We start from the raw sequence: 18869 nt of genomic DNA on the forward strand, positions 1-18869 counted from the left end.
AGTCACACTGCTTCCAGCCTCAGCAGCATCACCTTCCTCTGACTCACACTTGAGCTCATTTCTTCACCTTCTGCAAAGGGCAACCTGATCAGTCCTCTGATCTTCTGCCTCTGACCCAGCAAACCTGAATGAATTGAGTGGGACCTTCAGGTTGAAATGAAGCAGCAGAGTTGGTTTGAAACTACCACGAGCTTTTATTTAGGCTTGTAGCAGAAGAGTGATATAGAGTCGCAGGCAGAACTAAAGGACAGACAAATGACTCTCCTTCTATCTAATATCCAGTAACTGTAGCTACAGCTTCAGTGGCAGCAGTCAAATTATAAAGCTCCCTCTTTTCGATGGGTGAAGATGCCAAATGGAGAAGTCGTCCAGCTGATTCAGCCTGAATGGGCCCCTCTCCTCCCCATCTATACTGACCAGAAAGGCTTCTGAATGTCTATTTTCTTTTCTTGTTTAAAAGGGAGCAAAAGATGAAGAGAAATGAACCACTTATGAACTGATTTTTTTCAGAGGCACAAATGATTTTACAGTGCCAGTAAAACCCTATTAACATCTGTAAGTTTTCCTTTTGCTGCCTGCTGAATTCACTGTGAATTCAGGGGTTCATGGATATTTGGGTTCCTCACTGAGTACGGCAGGGAAAGCGAAAAACATTTCTTGATATTCTTCCTCATGTACCAACTCAAGCTTTTTTACGGAACTATATAGGAAATGTGGCAAAAAGAAATAATACGTGGCTATTTCATTGATTGTTTCTTACAGCTCCACTGGAACTACAGCTATTCAGGAACTTTCTCCCAAAATAGTTCTTCAACACAAAATGTAAGTCTGTCACCCGCAAAACTTTCCCTGGGAATATACATGAATTTATCATCAAAACGAGAGACTTTGAGCAACCCTAGAAAAACCTGGAGAGTAAGATAAACCTTTTTATGAGGTGAGAGAATGAAAGGGTAACATCCTTGCTCTGCCTGATTCTGGCCAAACACCTGGCATTTACACTCCCATATTCTGGAGAAATGCTGTTAACTACCAGGTTATTTGCTTTATAAAGTTATGCCTTTAGTTATGGCTTTCTCTTGCAAGCACTCTACTTCCACAAATGTTTTCATATAGCTGATGTTTTCTGCAAGGTGTTGAGTCTTCCAATTTGGCTAAAGTTCTGGGTGTGTGTCTTGCTCCATGGAAAACACACATATCCACCCTTCTCCTTGATCTCCCTCAAATGTGCACTGTGCAGATCGAAAGGACGTAGCTATGGCTGGCCTTGTCGTGGGCTGGGGCAAGGAGAGACAGCCAGCCAAAGGCAGACTAATTTTTCCAGTTCCTAGCCAGAACTGAGAGTGCTTGCCCTCTAAAACTCAGCTGCCTTTTGCTACCAGGAGCAACAGGCAGTCTAGTCAACACTACATTTTTGTTTTAAATACAGAGGTCTACCTACCATCCCCAGAACCTTTTCGCCTTCGCTTTTCCTCTTTCCCAAAACTTTTCTTCTCTTTGCGCCTCTGTCGTAGTGCTGTTTTAGGGTCAGTAATCCAGGCCTGATAAACAAACTGGAAGGAACAAACTCATTTATTTCAAGGTTCTTCGTGTTTTGAGAGCAAACCATAGAATGAGCCACAAGCAGGACTATATAGTTTGAGTAAATGCATTCAGATCTGCAGGGGTAAGGAAATATTTTGAATCCCAAATCAAACACCTCCCCTGCAGATCGCTGAGTTTTCATGTGCTATTTTTGCGAGCATAAAACCAAATGTGAAAACACTTGTGGGTGAACCAAGTTTCATTAGAACCCACAAAAATTCATACTCTGAACTTTGGGAATTAATACCCTGTTGTGCATATGGGCTATTTCACCTGAATCTCTCTCAATTCAATTCTGTAGTTCTACTTTATCATTTTACAGGCAAGATGCAGAGTAATGGAAACTTTAAGAGAAAGTGCTGCAATCAACTATCTAAAGCATCAAAAGATGTAGTGATATCTCAGTATAGGTATTTGTGCTTGTACATTTTTCAAATATTAGGTATTTATTTCCCCTCTGCAGATCCCAGTGGAACATTTACAGATTTGCTATCTATGCACAGTCCCAAACCTGGCAGTCAGGAATAATTCCTCAAATTTCATCCTGATTTTGACAACGGCTCCCTTTGTTCCTTCAGATAAGTCACTTACGGATCCTTCTGCTACTGTTTTTCCAGTTGTAAAATGAAGACAGTAATACTTACCTATATATCAAGGGGATTTTATGGGGCCAAATCCTGCTCACAGCACTCACTCAGATCAACAGTCTGTTGACCTGTATGACTACATGAAGCATGGAATTGGCCCCAAATATTTACAAATGTTATAGCAGTGCGGGGGAAAAAAAAAAAAAGTAAAAAACAAGTTACCCCAAATTAACTTTTTGAATAGTTCTGCTCAAGCTGTGAAGGAAGGTTACAGAAAAAAAGCAGTAACACTTATCTATTTTCCCTATACAACATAAAATGTGAATAAAATAAACTACGCTAACTGTATCTTCTCCAAAACTCTTTAGGACAAAAGATGTTCTTTTGTTCTTTTTATGGTTTTCATTGGAAAATGGTAATCATCTTCAGCTGGTACTGCATTGTCTTCTATTTCTAAGCAACACAGGCTGGTAACAGAGACAGGGCAGGGAAGCACACAGATGCAGGCATGAGGGTGAAAATAAAGCACAGTAACAAAACAGCTCTATTAATTCACAAGACAAACATGCAGACAATGGCAACAACACACGTGTATCTCAGTGAAGCTGGAACTGACCCTCATAGGGCAGAATGGTAAGATTTCTATTTGGTTTATATGTATTTTTAAAGTTTGCATACACAGTTGGTCTGGAGCATTAAAAGCAATGTTTTAAAATGGTCACATTGTCTTTAAATGAATTTAAAGGGAAAAACACTTTGTTCTGTTTTGTGAATGTATACAACAACGGATTGGAAATTATTCTGGTACTATTGATAAGAAGGGCCTCTTCCAAATCTCTCAACATCTGTACATTGTTTTTTATATCTGTGACTTGTTCAAAATAAGTACCACATGAGAAAATCTGTGGGATCAGAGGGATTGGTTTCTCTTTCCTTTCTAATAGGTGTTTTCTAATGAAGGTGATCTGGGGAACGGTGATACTTAAGTGAACTAATACCATACTACTTACTGAAAGTCAGAAACTGTCAGCATCTGCTGTTGAACAGTTAGCTAGCCACAGTCATAGTGTGAATAAAGAAATCTTTAGAAGTAAAAGGCAGACTTGGAAGAGGGTAGAAGATTAGAATGAAGAAAGGGCATTTGATTAATAAATTCACTGTAACTACTTATATTAAGCAGTAGATATTTTAAGAGCTGACTGGGTGCATACATATGTATTACTTCGGATTTTTACCACTGGACAGACTTTAAATGCAGTATCTTTTAGGCTTTGGAGCTGGTACGCTCAATCTGTAACGTTCACTCCTTCCAAACATCATGTTACATATGTGGAGCGTGAAATGATACACAGTGCTCCGAGGCAGGAAAAGCTAAATGTATTCAAGGAGGACAAGAAAGAAGATGCACAAATCTTTTTTATGATGATGAAGGCCAGAAAAGACGACAGCTAAAAAGGGGTTTGGAGCAGAATGTGTGTTTTACAAACCTTTTACCAGCTTTCTGAGATCAATTACCACAGTGTCCATAAGATACATGCAACTTGACGTGACCATCTCGTACAGCAGTATCAGAAGATAATGAGAATTTGGGTCTGCATTTTCTCTCTGGGGTTGCACTTAAAAAAGATAGACCACTTTTCTTCTGGCTTGACCACTCCCAAAGTATGAAATGTATTGCATTTACTAGGAATGAAGCTTTGGTTGTCATTTTTTTTTTTAAATCATTCATATAAGAGGAAAAATGCAGACAAGGACAGAGGTATATATTACATCAGGAACTATGGGATGGGTCACATACTGAGCACTCGCAAAACATCAAGTACCTTTGCTGCTTTGATTAAATACTGAAGAATAGTTTTGGGTAGTTTAATGACAGACTTTGGCAGGGCTAAAATGGCTGAAGCAAATTTCCCAATAGCTCTCTATAAAGAAGGACAAAGCAAAAGCAATTAGTAGAAAACAAGAAAGTATTAATAACAAGTATCTATTGAATGATTGTAGCTAGATTAAGAGCAAATTTACATTCATAGACTACAATATGAAAAAAGATCATTTGTGATGTTCACAATAAAATTTCAATAAGATTCCTAACTGCCTGCATTCTCTAGGAAATAAGATCTCTAAGTTGACCCTTGAAGTGACTATTGCGCACAATTTACGTTAAAAGAAAAATCAACGATTATAAATCATTCTTTAGCAGGCTCTACAACAAACCACTTCGCTAGTATTTTTATTAAGACCATGTGCACGGTGATGGAAGGCGAACAAGCTATGATGACCAAACAATGAACAAGCTTCTCATAAACAGAAATAATTTTCTGTTCTATACAACATCCCGCCTACATAAAGCCATCCAACATCTTCATGTTGCACATATTGCAGAACTGGCCACCTATACAGAACATCTGACCAGATTTTTGAAATAAAGACAAGATCCTCCATCCTCAGATTAACAGTTTCAGGACTGGTCTTTAAAAAATAAAACCAAAAGAACAAAAAACCGAAAACCCGGAGTAAATGAAAGAATCTTATTAGCTTCTGACCTCAAGTTTAGAACTCTCTAAAATCTCAGTGCTTGGCAGCAGCACAGCTGAATAAAATGTTGCCACCAATTTTTAAAAAAATCAGCAGAAACAAGAATGCAAACTTTCATCTATACCTGCATGAAAACCAGAAAGAAAAATGACCTAGAAATTCATGAGCCATTTTTATGGTCCAAGGTGAGTTAAATGCAAAATATACAAAAATTTAGTGTAAATAGTAGAAAATAAAACTTACTTATCGCATTATTTTTATCCAGATTTGTTTTGCTTTTTGTAAGGTCAGGAGAATTTTTTCCCATGTCATTACCATGCAGGCAGTTTAACAAATGTAATCAGTTGGTAAGGTAATGTCAGTATATAAACTAAAGACACATTGTAGCAATGATTTAAATAAAATATTTCTTATTGTAATTCAGTAATGCTGTCTGGGAAGCTTTGTCTGAAAGCTATTGGCATAAGGAATAGAAGAGCATGGAGGCAGTTTCTTGCTCTTGCTCGGGCTGGGCTTTTGATAATGCACCAATTCTGCAGTGACATGAGCTTGCACCTGGATGGGACTACTCATCTGCAAAAAGCTATTAAAGTTACAGACCTGAAAAAGTTCTGCGGTATTTCTGAAAGTTCTTCAACAAGTAGAACTTTGATCTTATGAAGATTAAAGCAATCCTACACGCATGAGTATTTCACTAACTTCTTCACCCAAAGTTCTTAATTTAAGCCAGTGGATTCAATACCTGGTACTGTCTAACATCAACCAGTAGGAACCCAGTTAGGAAACTTCAGCTATCTTTTTAACATTATAATATCCTCTTACTTCAACACAGTCTGTCACTTAAAGTGCAAACATATTAATTAACATTACCCTGAAAAAGAAAGGAAAGTGGTGTGGTGTCCTTTCTCATTTTAAATGTTAAGCTCTTTATAGCCCAAGGATCTATTTCTCTGGTTCACTAGGATAATAAATGTATTATAATAAAAATGTATTTTAAAAAGTATGCATTCTTTTCCATTTTTTGGGATCACTTCATGGAATGATAACATCTACTCAAAACCAGAAAACCACTGATGCATTGTACAGCAGTGCCAGAGGCAAGTCAGCTTCCTCACTTGTCTTTATTGCAGTGCAGAAAAAATAAAGCTCAGATTCTTAACCTTTGTTTTTGTATTTTTGTTTTCCTCAGGCATAAGGGAATGAAGACATGATTTCACTATAGCTCTTGTAGGAATTTGGCAATGCTTAAAACAGGCAAACTTGCATTTTAAATTGGCAAGAAATTTCATGCCCAATACTCTTCAGGTCTACTTTAGATGCACTGGCTGCTTTAACCTATGTGCCTGTGTTGTGAGAAGCCTACATTTTTTTCCAGATGTCAACTATAAAGCAAATCACGAAAAAGTACCTGAAATGCAGATTTTTTTCGAGGCTCTTCCTCTTCTTTTTTCTCCTCTTCCTCTTCCTCTTCACTATCCGTCTCAAACAAATAATAATTTCCACTTCTGACCACTAAGCAAAACAAAATATTTTCTTATTTTTCTGAAAAGTTCTATTCTCAACTGCCCCAAGACCTATGAACATCCAGTCATTTAAAAATTCATAACCAGGAGAGGTGAAAACAGAGAAGAAGCAAGAGATGAAAAGGTCTCAGGCAATTTATTTGATGTTAGTCTGCGATACTTTGGGCATGAATGAGAACTATAGAAGAACTAAGGAAAACATCACAATGAGAAGAAAAAGTAAAGGAAAAGCTTGAAGTTTATCAAGTTACTAGGTTACATTTTTTAAGAAAAAAAAATGGCAGTTAAGTCTACATTAATTGGGGACTCATGGTTATTTGAGGGAGTAAAAAAAGCCCAGCAGGTAAGTAAACGGATTTACATGAACAGTACCACTGGACAAAAAATACAGAACTTCTCTTGAAAATGCTGAGGCATCCTTTAAACTATGGGATGGGATGGTATTGGTTAATGCTTTCTTCAAACATTTAAGCTTTGATGAGGTAATGGAAAACCTTGGTTTTTTTAAAACAAATCACTTGGATTCTGTTAAAGTGATCACAAATGAGTTTCAATTTTTTGCCCATGGATTCAGAAAGATTCTGAAACCTTGATACAGTAAAGATGCACAGTGAATAAGCTAGGCCTTATATCCTTGAACAGAAGCAATGTTTTTATCTCTCAGATGGTAACAGGCCTACATGAATGAACAAGAGAAACAAAAGAAATGAAAAATAAGGTAATGAGCAAGAGAGAAAACAAAATCACAGCATTACATTCAGCAGTGAAAACTGGTAAATAATTTCTACATTTAAGCTGAAATATATAAAGGAACAGTTACTTAGATGAAATGTCACACAATCTGGATATATGGAGCAATACATATTTATACTGAAAATTATATTTAACCCTCATTATAGGTTTCTGGAAAAGTAACAATTGCTTTAATTCAATCATACCTTGAATTCTACACAGATCCTCTGTGCACAGATGACCACAGATAACTACCGTAGAAACCTCAGGGTAAGCACACTGTGAAATTTGTGAGAACTCTATTGGTTCATAACTTCAGCACCTAAAACTCCCTCACAGAGGGAATTCTGTACCTCATGTGCCTAGTTATGACTTTTAACATCAGTGAACGCCCTGCAGAGGGACAGAGAGTCCACTTCAGCAGTTCTAATTGCTGAACTAAGGTGAAAAGAAAGTTTGGAAATTTCTTGGACCAAACAAATCATTTGGTACAGGGCCTTCTAAGAATGTCTGTTTAAAACACATTAAAGAGATGAATGTATTTGAGGATCCAGTATTCTGCAGTTCTCTTTCATAAAAATGTGTCTTACAGTCAGCAACAGAAATTGTCCACACAGAAAATCAGCAGGGTAAGGCCTGACATCTAGGGGAAACCTCTACTGTGGTGCATTTCCTTAAAGGCTCAGAGTAGCACCAAGACACACACTTGGAATGCTTCAGCTGGCAGAAAACAAATCTAAAGTGATCTTCCTCCAAATTTTTAGGTTAAAGTGTATCTGAGGGGACACTGTAATGTAGCAGTTACGTCTCTTTTATAACTAAAGAGGGAGGTATGATTGAAAAGCAATAATGCATTCTTGCACACATCAAAATAGAGTAAGTGTGTTAGTCACCTACAGGGATTACTAAAGAGACCACATTTTACTAGTAACATAATTCATGGCTGGACTGGACTTGGGGGCCCCCTCTCCTACTACAAAATGTGACTTTTTCCTACTGTGAAAAGGGACTTGCAGGCTTTCCTTGTGGAACGAGATGGAGGAGCCATCATCCGCTGGTGCCCAGAGGGAAAGCGGTCTCCAGGACTGCTGTGAGCACCATCTTTTGCACTCCATCAGACACACCTCTGTGCCCCAAGAGAAGCTGAGGACCTTGGAGCATGTGGCCCTAACTCCTGCTGACCTTTGTGGGGCTCCACATGTAACCCACAAGCACAGGAGGAACCATACTTCCCTGCAAGGGAGAGCATGAGTGAGCGTCAATGAGGAAATCCCCACTGATGTGTCCCATCTGTTCTACTCAGACCTAAATTCTTGACTGTATTTTAATTCCTATGATATACAAAATTAGGTATCTTTCTGTAGAATAAAATCATAACAAGTGGTATAAAAATAACAGTAAAAAATCTAAATTAAGTATCAGAATTGGCATAAAACTTTGAGCTTCAGCGACCTCAATATATTCATATATATGGCCACAGCCACAAGCCCATGTATGGAGGGAAACAGCCACATGCAGCAGAATGCTGCAGATTTACAGCACAGTGTTTGAAAAAGAATAGACGGGGAATATCAGTCTATTTTCAGTTTGTATGCCTGTGAACACCTACTGTAGTGCCATGGTTCAGTGAGTGTGGATGGAAGCCACATGGCAGGCAACCACTGTTTGCTGGATCAGAGTCTGTGATGTTTCCCACAAGGTTTTGCATTATTGCAATAAATAATTTCAAGAATGTTCACTGTTTAAATATCAAAATGCAAGTTGCCACCTAAGAACATTAAATAATGAGGGTGAAATAAGTAAAAGCCAAAGTCAATGTCTCTCTTTGAGCAGTTCTTCATATTACAAAACCAGTGGTGAATAAACAGGAGACCATATCCCATTCCTTCAAAATCACTGTAGCTTGAAATTCTCCAATTTGGCAATTATAGTTTTGATCTGTTCTGTCACTGTTGTTCTTAATGAAACTACAGGGAAAGAAGTTTATTTTCATAAGGCTTTTGAAAAGGGATAGGTCTCTCTAAAGTGGCAGTGTGCCCTTTAGAAAAATAAAAAAAGAGGCACAGTTTACTTGTGACTTGATAGAACTAAGCATATGACATTCTGTTAAACACCGTTTGCAAATACATATGCTGGAGTTATAAATAAATATGCATAGGTAGAGTGACACTGTATGTAGATGTGTAAAAGTATTACTTGGAGTAACTCTTTTAAACTAAATGACCAGGCACTATATATATATTCACATTTAACTTTGATCAGTGCTATACACTTGAATATTTTTTAAATCTTCAGAGGTTATTAAATAGCTCATGTCTGATTTCCTTCAATGGAGATCCAATAGGAGGATATCTGATTTGAGATTGCAGTCTACTCAGTTTTCTTGTTTTACCCAATCTGTAATGTAGAGAAGAACTCTATCATATGCCTGGACTGGGCTACATACAGATTAAAATACCATAATGCAACAATTATATGAGTGATACAGGCTAATAATTTCTGGTGCAGAAGGCTGAACGTATTTTAACTCTCAGATAAACACAAAAAAATGGAAATAACAAAACCACTGGCATCAATAGTACTTTAAAGTGTCATCAGAGATACTCAGCTGAGCTCTATATTGCCTAGTCCTGGGAATAGTCTTGCTGCCTTTCTGGAGTACTCGGATTTCTACAGCTGACAGTAGAATGACTGATGAACCATTAAAAAAGATGTATGATGTGTGTATATGAAAAAGAAATTATGACTAATGTTAGAATGCGTTGGCAAACCTTCACCTTCACATTTTTAAATATATTGTGCTTTGCAGTAGGGGGGAGTTGAGAATTTTGAGGCCAAAATAGTTTCTTTTTGGCACATGTTTATCTGATTTGGTATTTTTCTAGAATGCCCAAAGTATCATGAGCTAGCTATGCTTCCAACACACAGAAGTTAAAAATGTGGTTAAATCCACTCCTTGAAGTTTTGGAAGTAGAAATAATTTATTGAAAAAACTTAAGCTTTCTATCAAGTCACAATCATAAAATCAGGCATAAAACAAACAGGTGTCATGGGGATGCCTTCATTCTGGTCAAGGATATAAGGGTTAAATCCACATATTTGTAAGATGATTGAGAAAACCTACTGGAAGCATGATCAACCCAAGGCCGCCACCACAGCTTTTTTTTGCCCTTGGCTTTCTCTTTGTCTGCTTCTCCTAAAATAAAATATGTCCAAATATTAATTTTACAAAATGAGAAACATGTTTCTTACACTGATTAATAATTTTAATTCCTCTCAAAAGAGCTAAAATTTCATGAGCACATCAGATGTCAGATCTACTGAATACATTCAATATTAAAATCATTCAGAAGCATGACCACTAAGCAGAAATACTCTGGTTTATGCAGCAGTTAGGACAGCATTCTACTCTAAAACAGCTAAAAAGTTCAGTTTTGTGCTTTAAAACATACAGTCACAGTCGACTGTACTTTTAAGAAAATATTTTCCCTTCTCTCAAATCTCCGTACATTTCAGGCTCCAAAAATTTTAAATCCAGGAAGTGCTGATCCCAAGTCAGTGCTAGAAATGTGGCACCAGAGAGGTATAATTTTATCTGTTCCCATGTTTTAAACAAGATTTAAAATTATACAAACATTTCAGTGACTGAAAAAACTTCACAGCATCCAGAAAACATTGCTGGAAAAATGTGGATGCTACCTATTTGTAACACTGTGGTTTATAGATAATGACTTTGTTCAAAACAAACCTCTGCTGCTACTCAGCTCTTTGCAAACAGCCTGAAGTTAACCAAAAGTAATCTCAAAGCAAACCATTTTCTCTAAACCTTCTTGCACTACAAAATCCCAGATATATATTTTTTTTTGGCTGAATCAAGCTCCAAATTGATACCCAGCTAACCACCTTGTTACATGCTGATAGGTCTATTACGTCCTTAGCGCTCAGCCACAATTACCATACAACAATAGCTAATGGTACCTTCGTCATCATCTTCAGAAACCTTCCGAATTTCTGGCCCCTCTGAGGACTCCTGGGTCATGCTTAGCATCCTCTCTTTGCCCTTTTTGTATTTTTGCTGCCTGGCTTTGATGCGATCCATTCTAGCAAAAGGAAGAATCTTATTAGATTCACGTCTTAACTCTTTTTGACCCACCCTGAAAAACATGTGTTAAACACATCCATACAAACACACACACTCAAACATTTCTAAACAAAATATCCATTCCATGTGGTCATTAATCCTGCCCTTAAATATAAGGAGTAGAATGGCTTTGAAGGGGCTGGCTGGAAGGCTCAAGCCTAGACGTTCGCTCACTGATCAGTGAGAGCTGGGTTGCCTGCTATCACACAACTGTTTTACCCTACTCTCCCTCAGCTGTCTTATTATCATTTAAAGATTAAAGAACTGCTTTCAGGAGCTAGAACACAGCAAATGAAACTCTGAGAAAAAAGGTCTTTGGCCTAATGCAATGGTTTTCCTGCAACTTGCCACTCTGAACTGGGGATGTGGCTGTTCCTGCACTATTTGTGCTACATCTTCATCCCTTAAGCTCTCATTTGTTCCACGTATCTGGAAACACAGAAGACAAACTGGTTCAGTTTTGTCCAGATGTAGGCAAGCCTTCAATTCTCCTTTTTGCAAACCTGTAAAGTTGCCACAATCTGGTCTTTTAAGACTTTGACTTTTTCAGTTTGAAAAATGGTAGAAAAAAAATTGAAATCAACAGGAATAAGTTCTTTCAATACAACTGGATTAGAAGCAAATGATTCACTAACTTCAGTGATCAAAATGCACATAAATACTTTTATTAATCTGTCCATTTGTTAGGGAAGAACCACCCACCAGAGAGGGAAAAACTTTTTTCATCTCAGCTAGTTGCTATTATTCAGTTGATGATTAGATTTCTTTCCCTATCATTCATCTGCTGCTGAACTTACGCTGTCAGTCACAACAACTTGGCTGTTCAAAACTTCTGCCTGTGCTGACAGTTCTCTTCATCCTAACCAGTCTAAACTGTATGAAGAACTGACGCACATTATTGAATGAAATAAAAGAAGCACCCTCTGTTGTTGAAGTCAGACATAATATATAAATATACATAAACTAGTAATTTTAGAGAAACATAGATTAACTTTGGCATTATTGCAAGCAATATGATCTCTTTGATCTTAAACTCGGCAAAATTAACAGAAAAGAATGATGTCCAGGAGAGGCATGTCCTGTCAATACAGATGAGATTGATTCAAGCGCAGGGCAGTGCAAGCAACAGCCCAGTACAGCATCTGGTGGGAAACCCCAGGCCTGCGGGTAGGGAACGTTGTCCCTGCAGCCTTCTGATGCTTCTTCAGCTATGCAGGTGTGGAAGAAGCTGTCAGGAGTGGGTTTTGACATCTGGTTAGGAAGCAGTTACATCAAGTATGGTGGTGGAGGAGCTCTGAAAGCTTTTTGCAGTTATAAAAGAAGCATGCTGGCCACACTCAACAGGAAGTGGAGTGGCTTAGTGGCTGTATAAAGAGAAAGGATCTCCAGGCCAGTTAAGCTGAATGCAAGTATTTTCAGTGAAGGTAAACATATATATTTTTCACCCAAACACTAGAGGACTAATCTCAAATGAAATAGAAGCAACAGGCATTCAGCAAATTTTACTGGGAATACAGATATACAGAACAAAATCCTAATAATAATAAAGACAAATGAGAATATTGTCAACCATTGCAGCAGGGCCAGGATGTTTCTCAGCTTCCTTACCGCATAGTGATTTCAAGCTATTTAGGTGGCTTTTAACTACAGCTTCCTGAACTAGGCCCATTGCTGTTCCAATTTCTGGGTTATTTTAACCCGTTCCTGTGTCTCAGTCTCCTATTTTTTAACCATCTAGGCTTTCATCTTCAAGTGAGACAGGGTTAATGTGGCACTTCTGATTAGTAATCTGCTTAGCCTCTTCGTAAGTTTCATTGGGGATTTGCATTTGTCTGTCCTACTCTTCTGAGAGATGGGGAGAGACGAATTGAGAGAACAGCAGGGTAATTAGTGGAAGGAAAGAAAGAGAAAAAAGACAGATATTTCGTCTGCATTGCATGCATTCATACTGCACAAAATTGGATAACCCAAAACTACAATTGAGCTGGATCTCTAACGGAGAAAAAATATAGCACAGACACAGATCTTTTCTTGAAGTGAAGACTATACATATAGTCATGTTGCTATGATACTCAGGTGGGGAACAGTAAAAAGCTCATCTTCTTAACCTGTCATCATTGGATTTCTAAGGTTTAGAAGAACCTTCAGAATAAGCAGAAGAGTTCACATCATCTCTCTTGATTTATGGGAAACACCTGTTACCATCACAATTTCAGGCTTACTGGGGAGCAGATACAGTCAGTACATTCCACACCAATTCCTTATGTTAACCTCACAACCTTTGGTCCTAGAAATCTAATTCTATGCTTAAATGAAAGTTTAGATACTACAATATGTTGTCTCTTTGGAAAATATTACTCTAAAACTACATAATATTGGAATACCTAAGATCTCTGATGCCTGGAAAGCAATTTTTGTAACTGCAAAATCATACTTCAAAACCTAATCACCATTTCTATAAAAGAAGGTGCTAGATAAATACCAACAATCAGCGAAATACATGCATATGTATGTACATATATAGAGACAAAAATGCATAAAATACATACTGTCTTTTCAGTTGATCCATTGATTTTTTTTCCTCTTCAATTCTTGCCTTTACAGCCTTGACAATTGTAGCCTGGAAAAGCTCAGCACCCCTATAGCAGAAATGGGGGCAGAAGAAAGGAAAAAAGGAAAGGAAACATCAAATGTTTCTAACTTTCCCTTATGCCAGCTAATCACAGAGAACTCTGTGTTCCTTCTGTACATGACCGCAACTGCATAACACAGACTAATCCAAGGCCTGAAAGAAATTAGGAATTACTCCAGAATACTAATCTGTTTACAGTCAATCATTTCAAGATCACGGGCCAAATGTTGTGATCCCTACTCAGCCTGTAAGTTCCTCTGGCAGCTGTTCAAGGAATTCAGTTTCCAGTCCTCAAGAACACAGAACACGGGTGGGTTCAAGGACAAGTTAGGACTTCTTGCACACCTCCAGGATTTGGGCTTTGTAGTCATTTCAGCATTATAATCACCTTGTCACTCTGCCTCAGCCTCCTGGAAGTTGTGAACAAAGTCCAGCTTTATCCAGGACCACGATGAGCCTAGTTCATCCCTCTGAACACTACAGTGCTTTCAATCTGATGACACAAATCCTTGAGCAAGTTTCTGGTGTGCCAAAAGAACATGGCTTCTAACTCAATTTCATTAGAAATGTGATTGACTCATTGATTTGGATGTCAGATCACATGTCTGGGCCATTCTTCATTATTCACTCCTCAGCTCTTGAAGACTCTCAGGAAGCTCTTTTGAAGAGCTTCAAAGTCTCTCTTGAAGAAGTAGCACAGATTTAAAGCCTTTCTTTTGTCAGGAATTCAGTGAGAACAGCTACAGTTTCAGAAGTATATTTCTAATTAATCTTTCAACCATGTTTTCTGTGAGAATAATAATTATTTCATGTAATATGCAGGATAAACTCAACTACATTCTTTTCAAAGGGATACAATCAAGACTGGCAATCATTATTGTCCCAGAGTATGGTAAAGTACAACAAAGACAGAGATGTTCTCCTTAGCAACTTCATCACTCCTAAATTCTTATGGACTATTGAAAACTGTTGCTGGATTCTCATAGCTATTTTTGAATCACAATTTAATCTTATTTAGGTGAGGAATTTATCTGTCACAATATTAACTTTAACTAGAAGACAGGCTTAGACCATGCTGTTTGAATTCAAACCTGACCTTGTCCATTGCTCACGTAAATTCAAAGATTGGATTTTAGCAAGGCAAGCAGCTGGCTAAAAAATTTAATTATATCACTTTATTTATATTACCCTCCTTCCTGTAATGTCTGAGTACTTCCTGGTCACTAATACATTTATCTTTAAAAAGCTCCTGATATAGGCCAGTATGTCTCAACTTCTCCTGCTGGAGAACTCAAGCCTCAGTAGGTTCAATAACTTACCAAAAGACACAAAGCTGGAAGTAGGAACCAAACATGTATCTTTCAACCCAGCCCAGTGCCATTTACATAAGCCTGCTCTTTTCTTCTGGGTGCAAACTTTCCAATTTAGGAGGCATTTTGATACTCATGATTTTGCTTTGTGCTATTTTCACTGTGAACACAGCATACAAAGTCTACAAAAAGGCAGTACCCAGCAATCTTGGACATCAGCAGTGAAATTCACTCCAGAGCAAAAGTCTGAGAGAGTCAATATGGAATGGAGGTATAAACCTTTTGGTAGCCCTGTTTACAGTGGTGAATTTTGTTCAGTATGGGCAGCTAAACATGTCCCCTTTGTAAAGTAAACCCTGGAGGGGGGAGAAGAGGAAGATGAAAAATACTGCCCTTCAGGACACGCAAGCCAAATTTTGCCCTCAAACACAGACAGATATCAATGTCCATATGTTCTTCGGGGAAAAAATGCCACGATTCATTTAAACCAATATTGACAAATTGACAAATATTGACAAAAGTAATCATTTTAGAAATCTTACTGAAATTAAAACCAGAATTTCATTTCCGATCTGCCTTCTTATTAAAAAACAGAAGAATGGTTGTGCTAGTGATAGCTAGGAGTGGATCGTTGTGGGAAAGCATAAGTAACAGGCCCAAATAGGGTAATACTTCCTCGCCACACCTAGTCAGTGTTCAGTGATGTGACACTTCCCAAGTGTCTTCCCGAGCCAGATATCATAACTTTCCTGTATTTTGCCTCATGTGATACTTTTGGACTTGTGATTTCTAAGGCCCATTGTCTCAAACAGGCTCTGATAGCAGCATGTTTTCTTTCCAAGGTTAGAAACTCCGGCATTTGCTTTTACACATATTGATGTTGAGAGAATGTTGCAACACACATCAACTTTCACAGCTTTTAGTAAAGGCTATGAGAGCAGCAGATGGTGTTTGGTAGGAAATATGGCTTAATTTCTGTCAGATTCTGCATTAATTTGTTTCTTAATGTGTGCTTTGTCAGAGTTGGGTTTGCAATTATGAATTTAGCATGGATTGTTTAAACCAATATTGAATACCAGGACTTTCTTGGTACTACCTATCAGAAACAAATAAGTACCATAGGTAGGAGAGACTTGAGCTGTTTTTATATTACCTTGATGCTAGGATCTGAGAAGCTTTTATATCTGCAACCACATGCAGGAAGTAGTAACTCATGAAGACTCTTCTTTGCAGCAGCAGAAAAGCAAAACATATACTGTCCCAGATGATTCCTGCTTCTCCACTGGGCAGTTTACAATCTAGATTGTTGGTTGCTGGAAAATGACACCATCAGCATAAGGACTGTTGTATTAAGCATCGTTTTATAATGTTTAGTTGGTTACATAATTTTAGCCTTTGGAATTATTTGAATTGCGGTCCTTTAATTAGATTTTTCTTAAGAAAATGGACATGCATTTCCATTTGAATAACACCATATTTTCTTTTATAGCAAACTGGAAAGCTTCCAACAGTATGATATCCCATGAAAATTGAGAATTCACCAAAAGTGAACCGTTTGCAAACAAATTCACACTATCCTGATAAGTACTTGAAAACAAAGATTGGGAAAAAAAGCATTTTTTGTTAGCCTGAAATATTTGATTTCTCTATTTTCTGAAATGGCATGTTTCAATTTTTTTTTTTCATTTCAAAGTGACTTTTGGTCTCATTTTTCTATGAAGAACGCTGTCAATATGAGAAAGAAGTGTTTTATTTTTGTCAAAATAATTTTTTGACTGCCACCACCTAATATTTTTATTTTACCTCTCCAAAACTCAGTTCAATGTTTCTTTCCATTGCATAAGGGAAAAAATATTTGAAACCACAAAACTGCTTCCTTCAGGGTAGGAGGAGACAGGCAGAGAGGAAATCCCATTCCTCTTACCTCTACATTTTGGCTTGGCCTATTTCTTTCTTTCTTTCTTTCTTTCTTTCTTTCTTTCTTTCTTTCTTTCTTCCTTTCTTTGTTCTCTAAAAGACAGTTCTCTTGGGGATATTAAAAAATTAAAACTGGGTGTTGTGGAGCTAGACTATAAACTAAATGGCCTATGCTGTCCTATAGAAGGGAGCAGAAGGACTCAAGGGACAGACTCTGGCTAGAAGCTGGCTTTACAATCAAGCAAACCAGTCTAATAGGTCTGGAAGGTCACGCTGTAAGAGCTTCAAGGCCTGCTGTGCCCATGCCCTGGGGAGTCAGAAATCTGTGCCTAAGTTTCTGTCGCTGCTTAAAAAGTTTTGGGTAAAACAAGAACTACTGCGTCTTCATATTTCCTTTCTTTTCCCCTACTCTCCACTTATCCATGTGGATCAGACACGAAGGCAGGAATTCAGAATTTTGCTGCAGACTCACTTGGATGAAACAGTTCTTTAAATTCAGCAAATAGCACTGAAATAAATCAGGTGTTTTCAAACCATCAATGCACAGTATCAGGACAAAGTGGAGCCAAATGAATAGCTCACTGAGAGGTGAAGTGTCTTGCTATCCATACTTCATTCCTCCCTTCTTTCACCTCCATCCACATACACTGTCCAGTCCCTCCCTGTTATCACCAAAAACATGAGAATAATCATAGAAAAAAGATTGCCTAAACTCACTACACCTGCAAAAAATTTCAACTTTTATTCTGGCTTAGTCCCTTGCCCTTTCAGTGAGCTGAACTGGTTTACCCTTTGAGCAACTGAACGTAAGGCCTGGTACGCAGGGAGGAGAGGGAGTCTGCAGCTGGGAAAAGGTGCCCTCTCCTTGCAGTGATGGTGAGCTGACACCTTAGCTCAAGTTGTAGCGTGAAACCACACCCTCAGGTATCACACCACCTGCATATACAGGGAAATTGTGTTAAGCGCTGGTATCACCAAATTGCTCATTTACAGCAAACGCTGGTTGTGGGTATGTTTGTGGGGGTGTTGATAATTCTCTCAGTATATATATCTCCTTTGGTTCTATGAAGTATTTTCAATATTTTTTTTCTTGCTAGCCAATATAGCACCAAGCTGTATCAACTGAGCTTGCAGGTATGATATTTTCACAAGGTAATATGTCAAGAGGAGGCACTACTTAAATATGATAGAAGATTTTGAAGGTGATTATTTATAGAAAATTGAAGAAAAATAAGCTATACTTACGAATACGGTAGCCTTTAACTGTACAAGCCAGACTAAACGCCTGAATCAACCAGCAACTATTCTTAATTAATGATTCAATGTAGCCACACGCTCCTATCTGGAAAGTAAAAGAACAGTTTCATACAACAAAACAGCAGAAATAAAGATAAGGGAAGTATTGCACCTCTTTACGTCACATGAGCATATTGTGACTGCCACTGCTGTATTACATCTCATTAGTAAAACAGATATTAGAAGAGAAAGTGTCTTCACTAGTGACACACATCACTTTTAAATAGCAAGAATTTGTTCTTTTGATTATTAGTGAGATAGGAGATATGTGGGTTTTGTTTGTTTTTTTTGCAGAGAAAGTGATACATCTGGCACATGATGCAATGAGACAGCTAAGCAACATTTATAAATCACTGACTTAATCTTGCAAACATACATGGACAAGCTTAACACACGAGTAGCTCCACTGAATTCCCCAGCATAAAATGAAGCACATATGTAAGCATTTAGAACATTTGCAAATTCAAACCACCCATAAATCAATTTTATTTCAGTACAGTGACTTGTATAAATGTAAAAAGAAAAATGTCTGCTCTTTTCAGTCCAGCACTAAAAATGTTCAAAGCTAAAAAGCAATTGCCAGGAATAAATCTAAATTTATCTTTCAAAAAT

General features: G+C 37.7%; 1 protein-coding gene across 8 annotated transcripts in view; it reads right to left on the reverse strand.

Annotated features, from left to right (window-relative positions):
* Positions 1-18869, reverse strand: part of PIEZO2 (piezo type mechanosensitive ion channel component 2) — a 311692-nt gene that overhangs the window by 37065 nt on the left and 255758 nt on the right. For 7 of the 8 annotated variants that reach the window (XM_064443019.1, XM_064443020.1, XM_064443017.1 and 4 more), the window contains 7 exons: positions 18207-18303; positions 16198-16357; positions 13652-13741; positions 10940-11061; positions 10086-10157; positions 6115-6218; positions 1442-1553 (listed from right to left, as the gene is read on the reverse strand). In XM_064443019.1, the coding sequence (XP_064299089.1) occupies positions 1442-1553; positions 6115-6218; positions 10086-10157; positions 10940-11061; positions 13652-13741; positions 16198-16357; positions 18207-18303 (757 nt within the window). Of the gene's footprint in view, positions 1-1441; positions 1554-3994; positions 4094-6114; positions 6219-10085; positions 10158-10939; positions 11062-13651; positions 13742-16197; positions 16358-18206; positions 18304-18869 lie in introns of all 8 variants that reach the window. The other variant, XM_064443024.1, reaches the window with a different exon arrangement.

This window comes from Phalacrocorax carbo, chromosome 2 (genome assembly GCF_963921805.1).
Source record: "Phalacrocorax carbo chromosome 2, bPhaCar2.1, whole genome shotgun sequence".
NCBI classification, from domain to species: domain Eukaryota; kingdom Metazoa; phylum Chordata; class Aves; order Suliformes; family Phalacrocoracidae; genus Phalacrocorax; species Phalacrocorax carbo.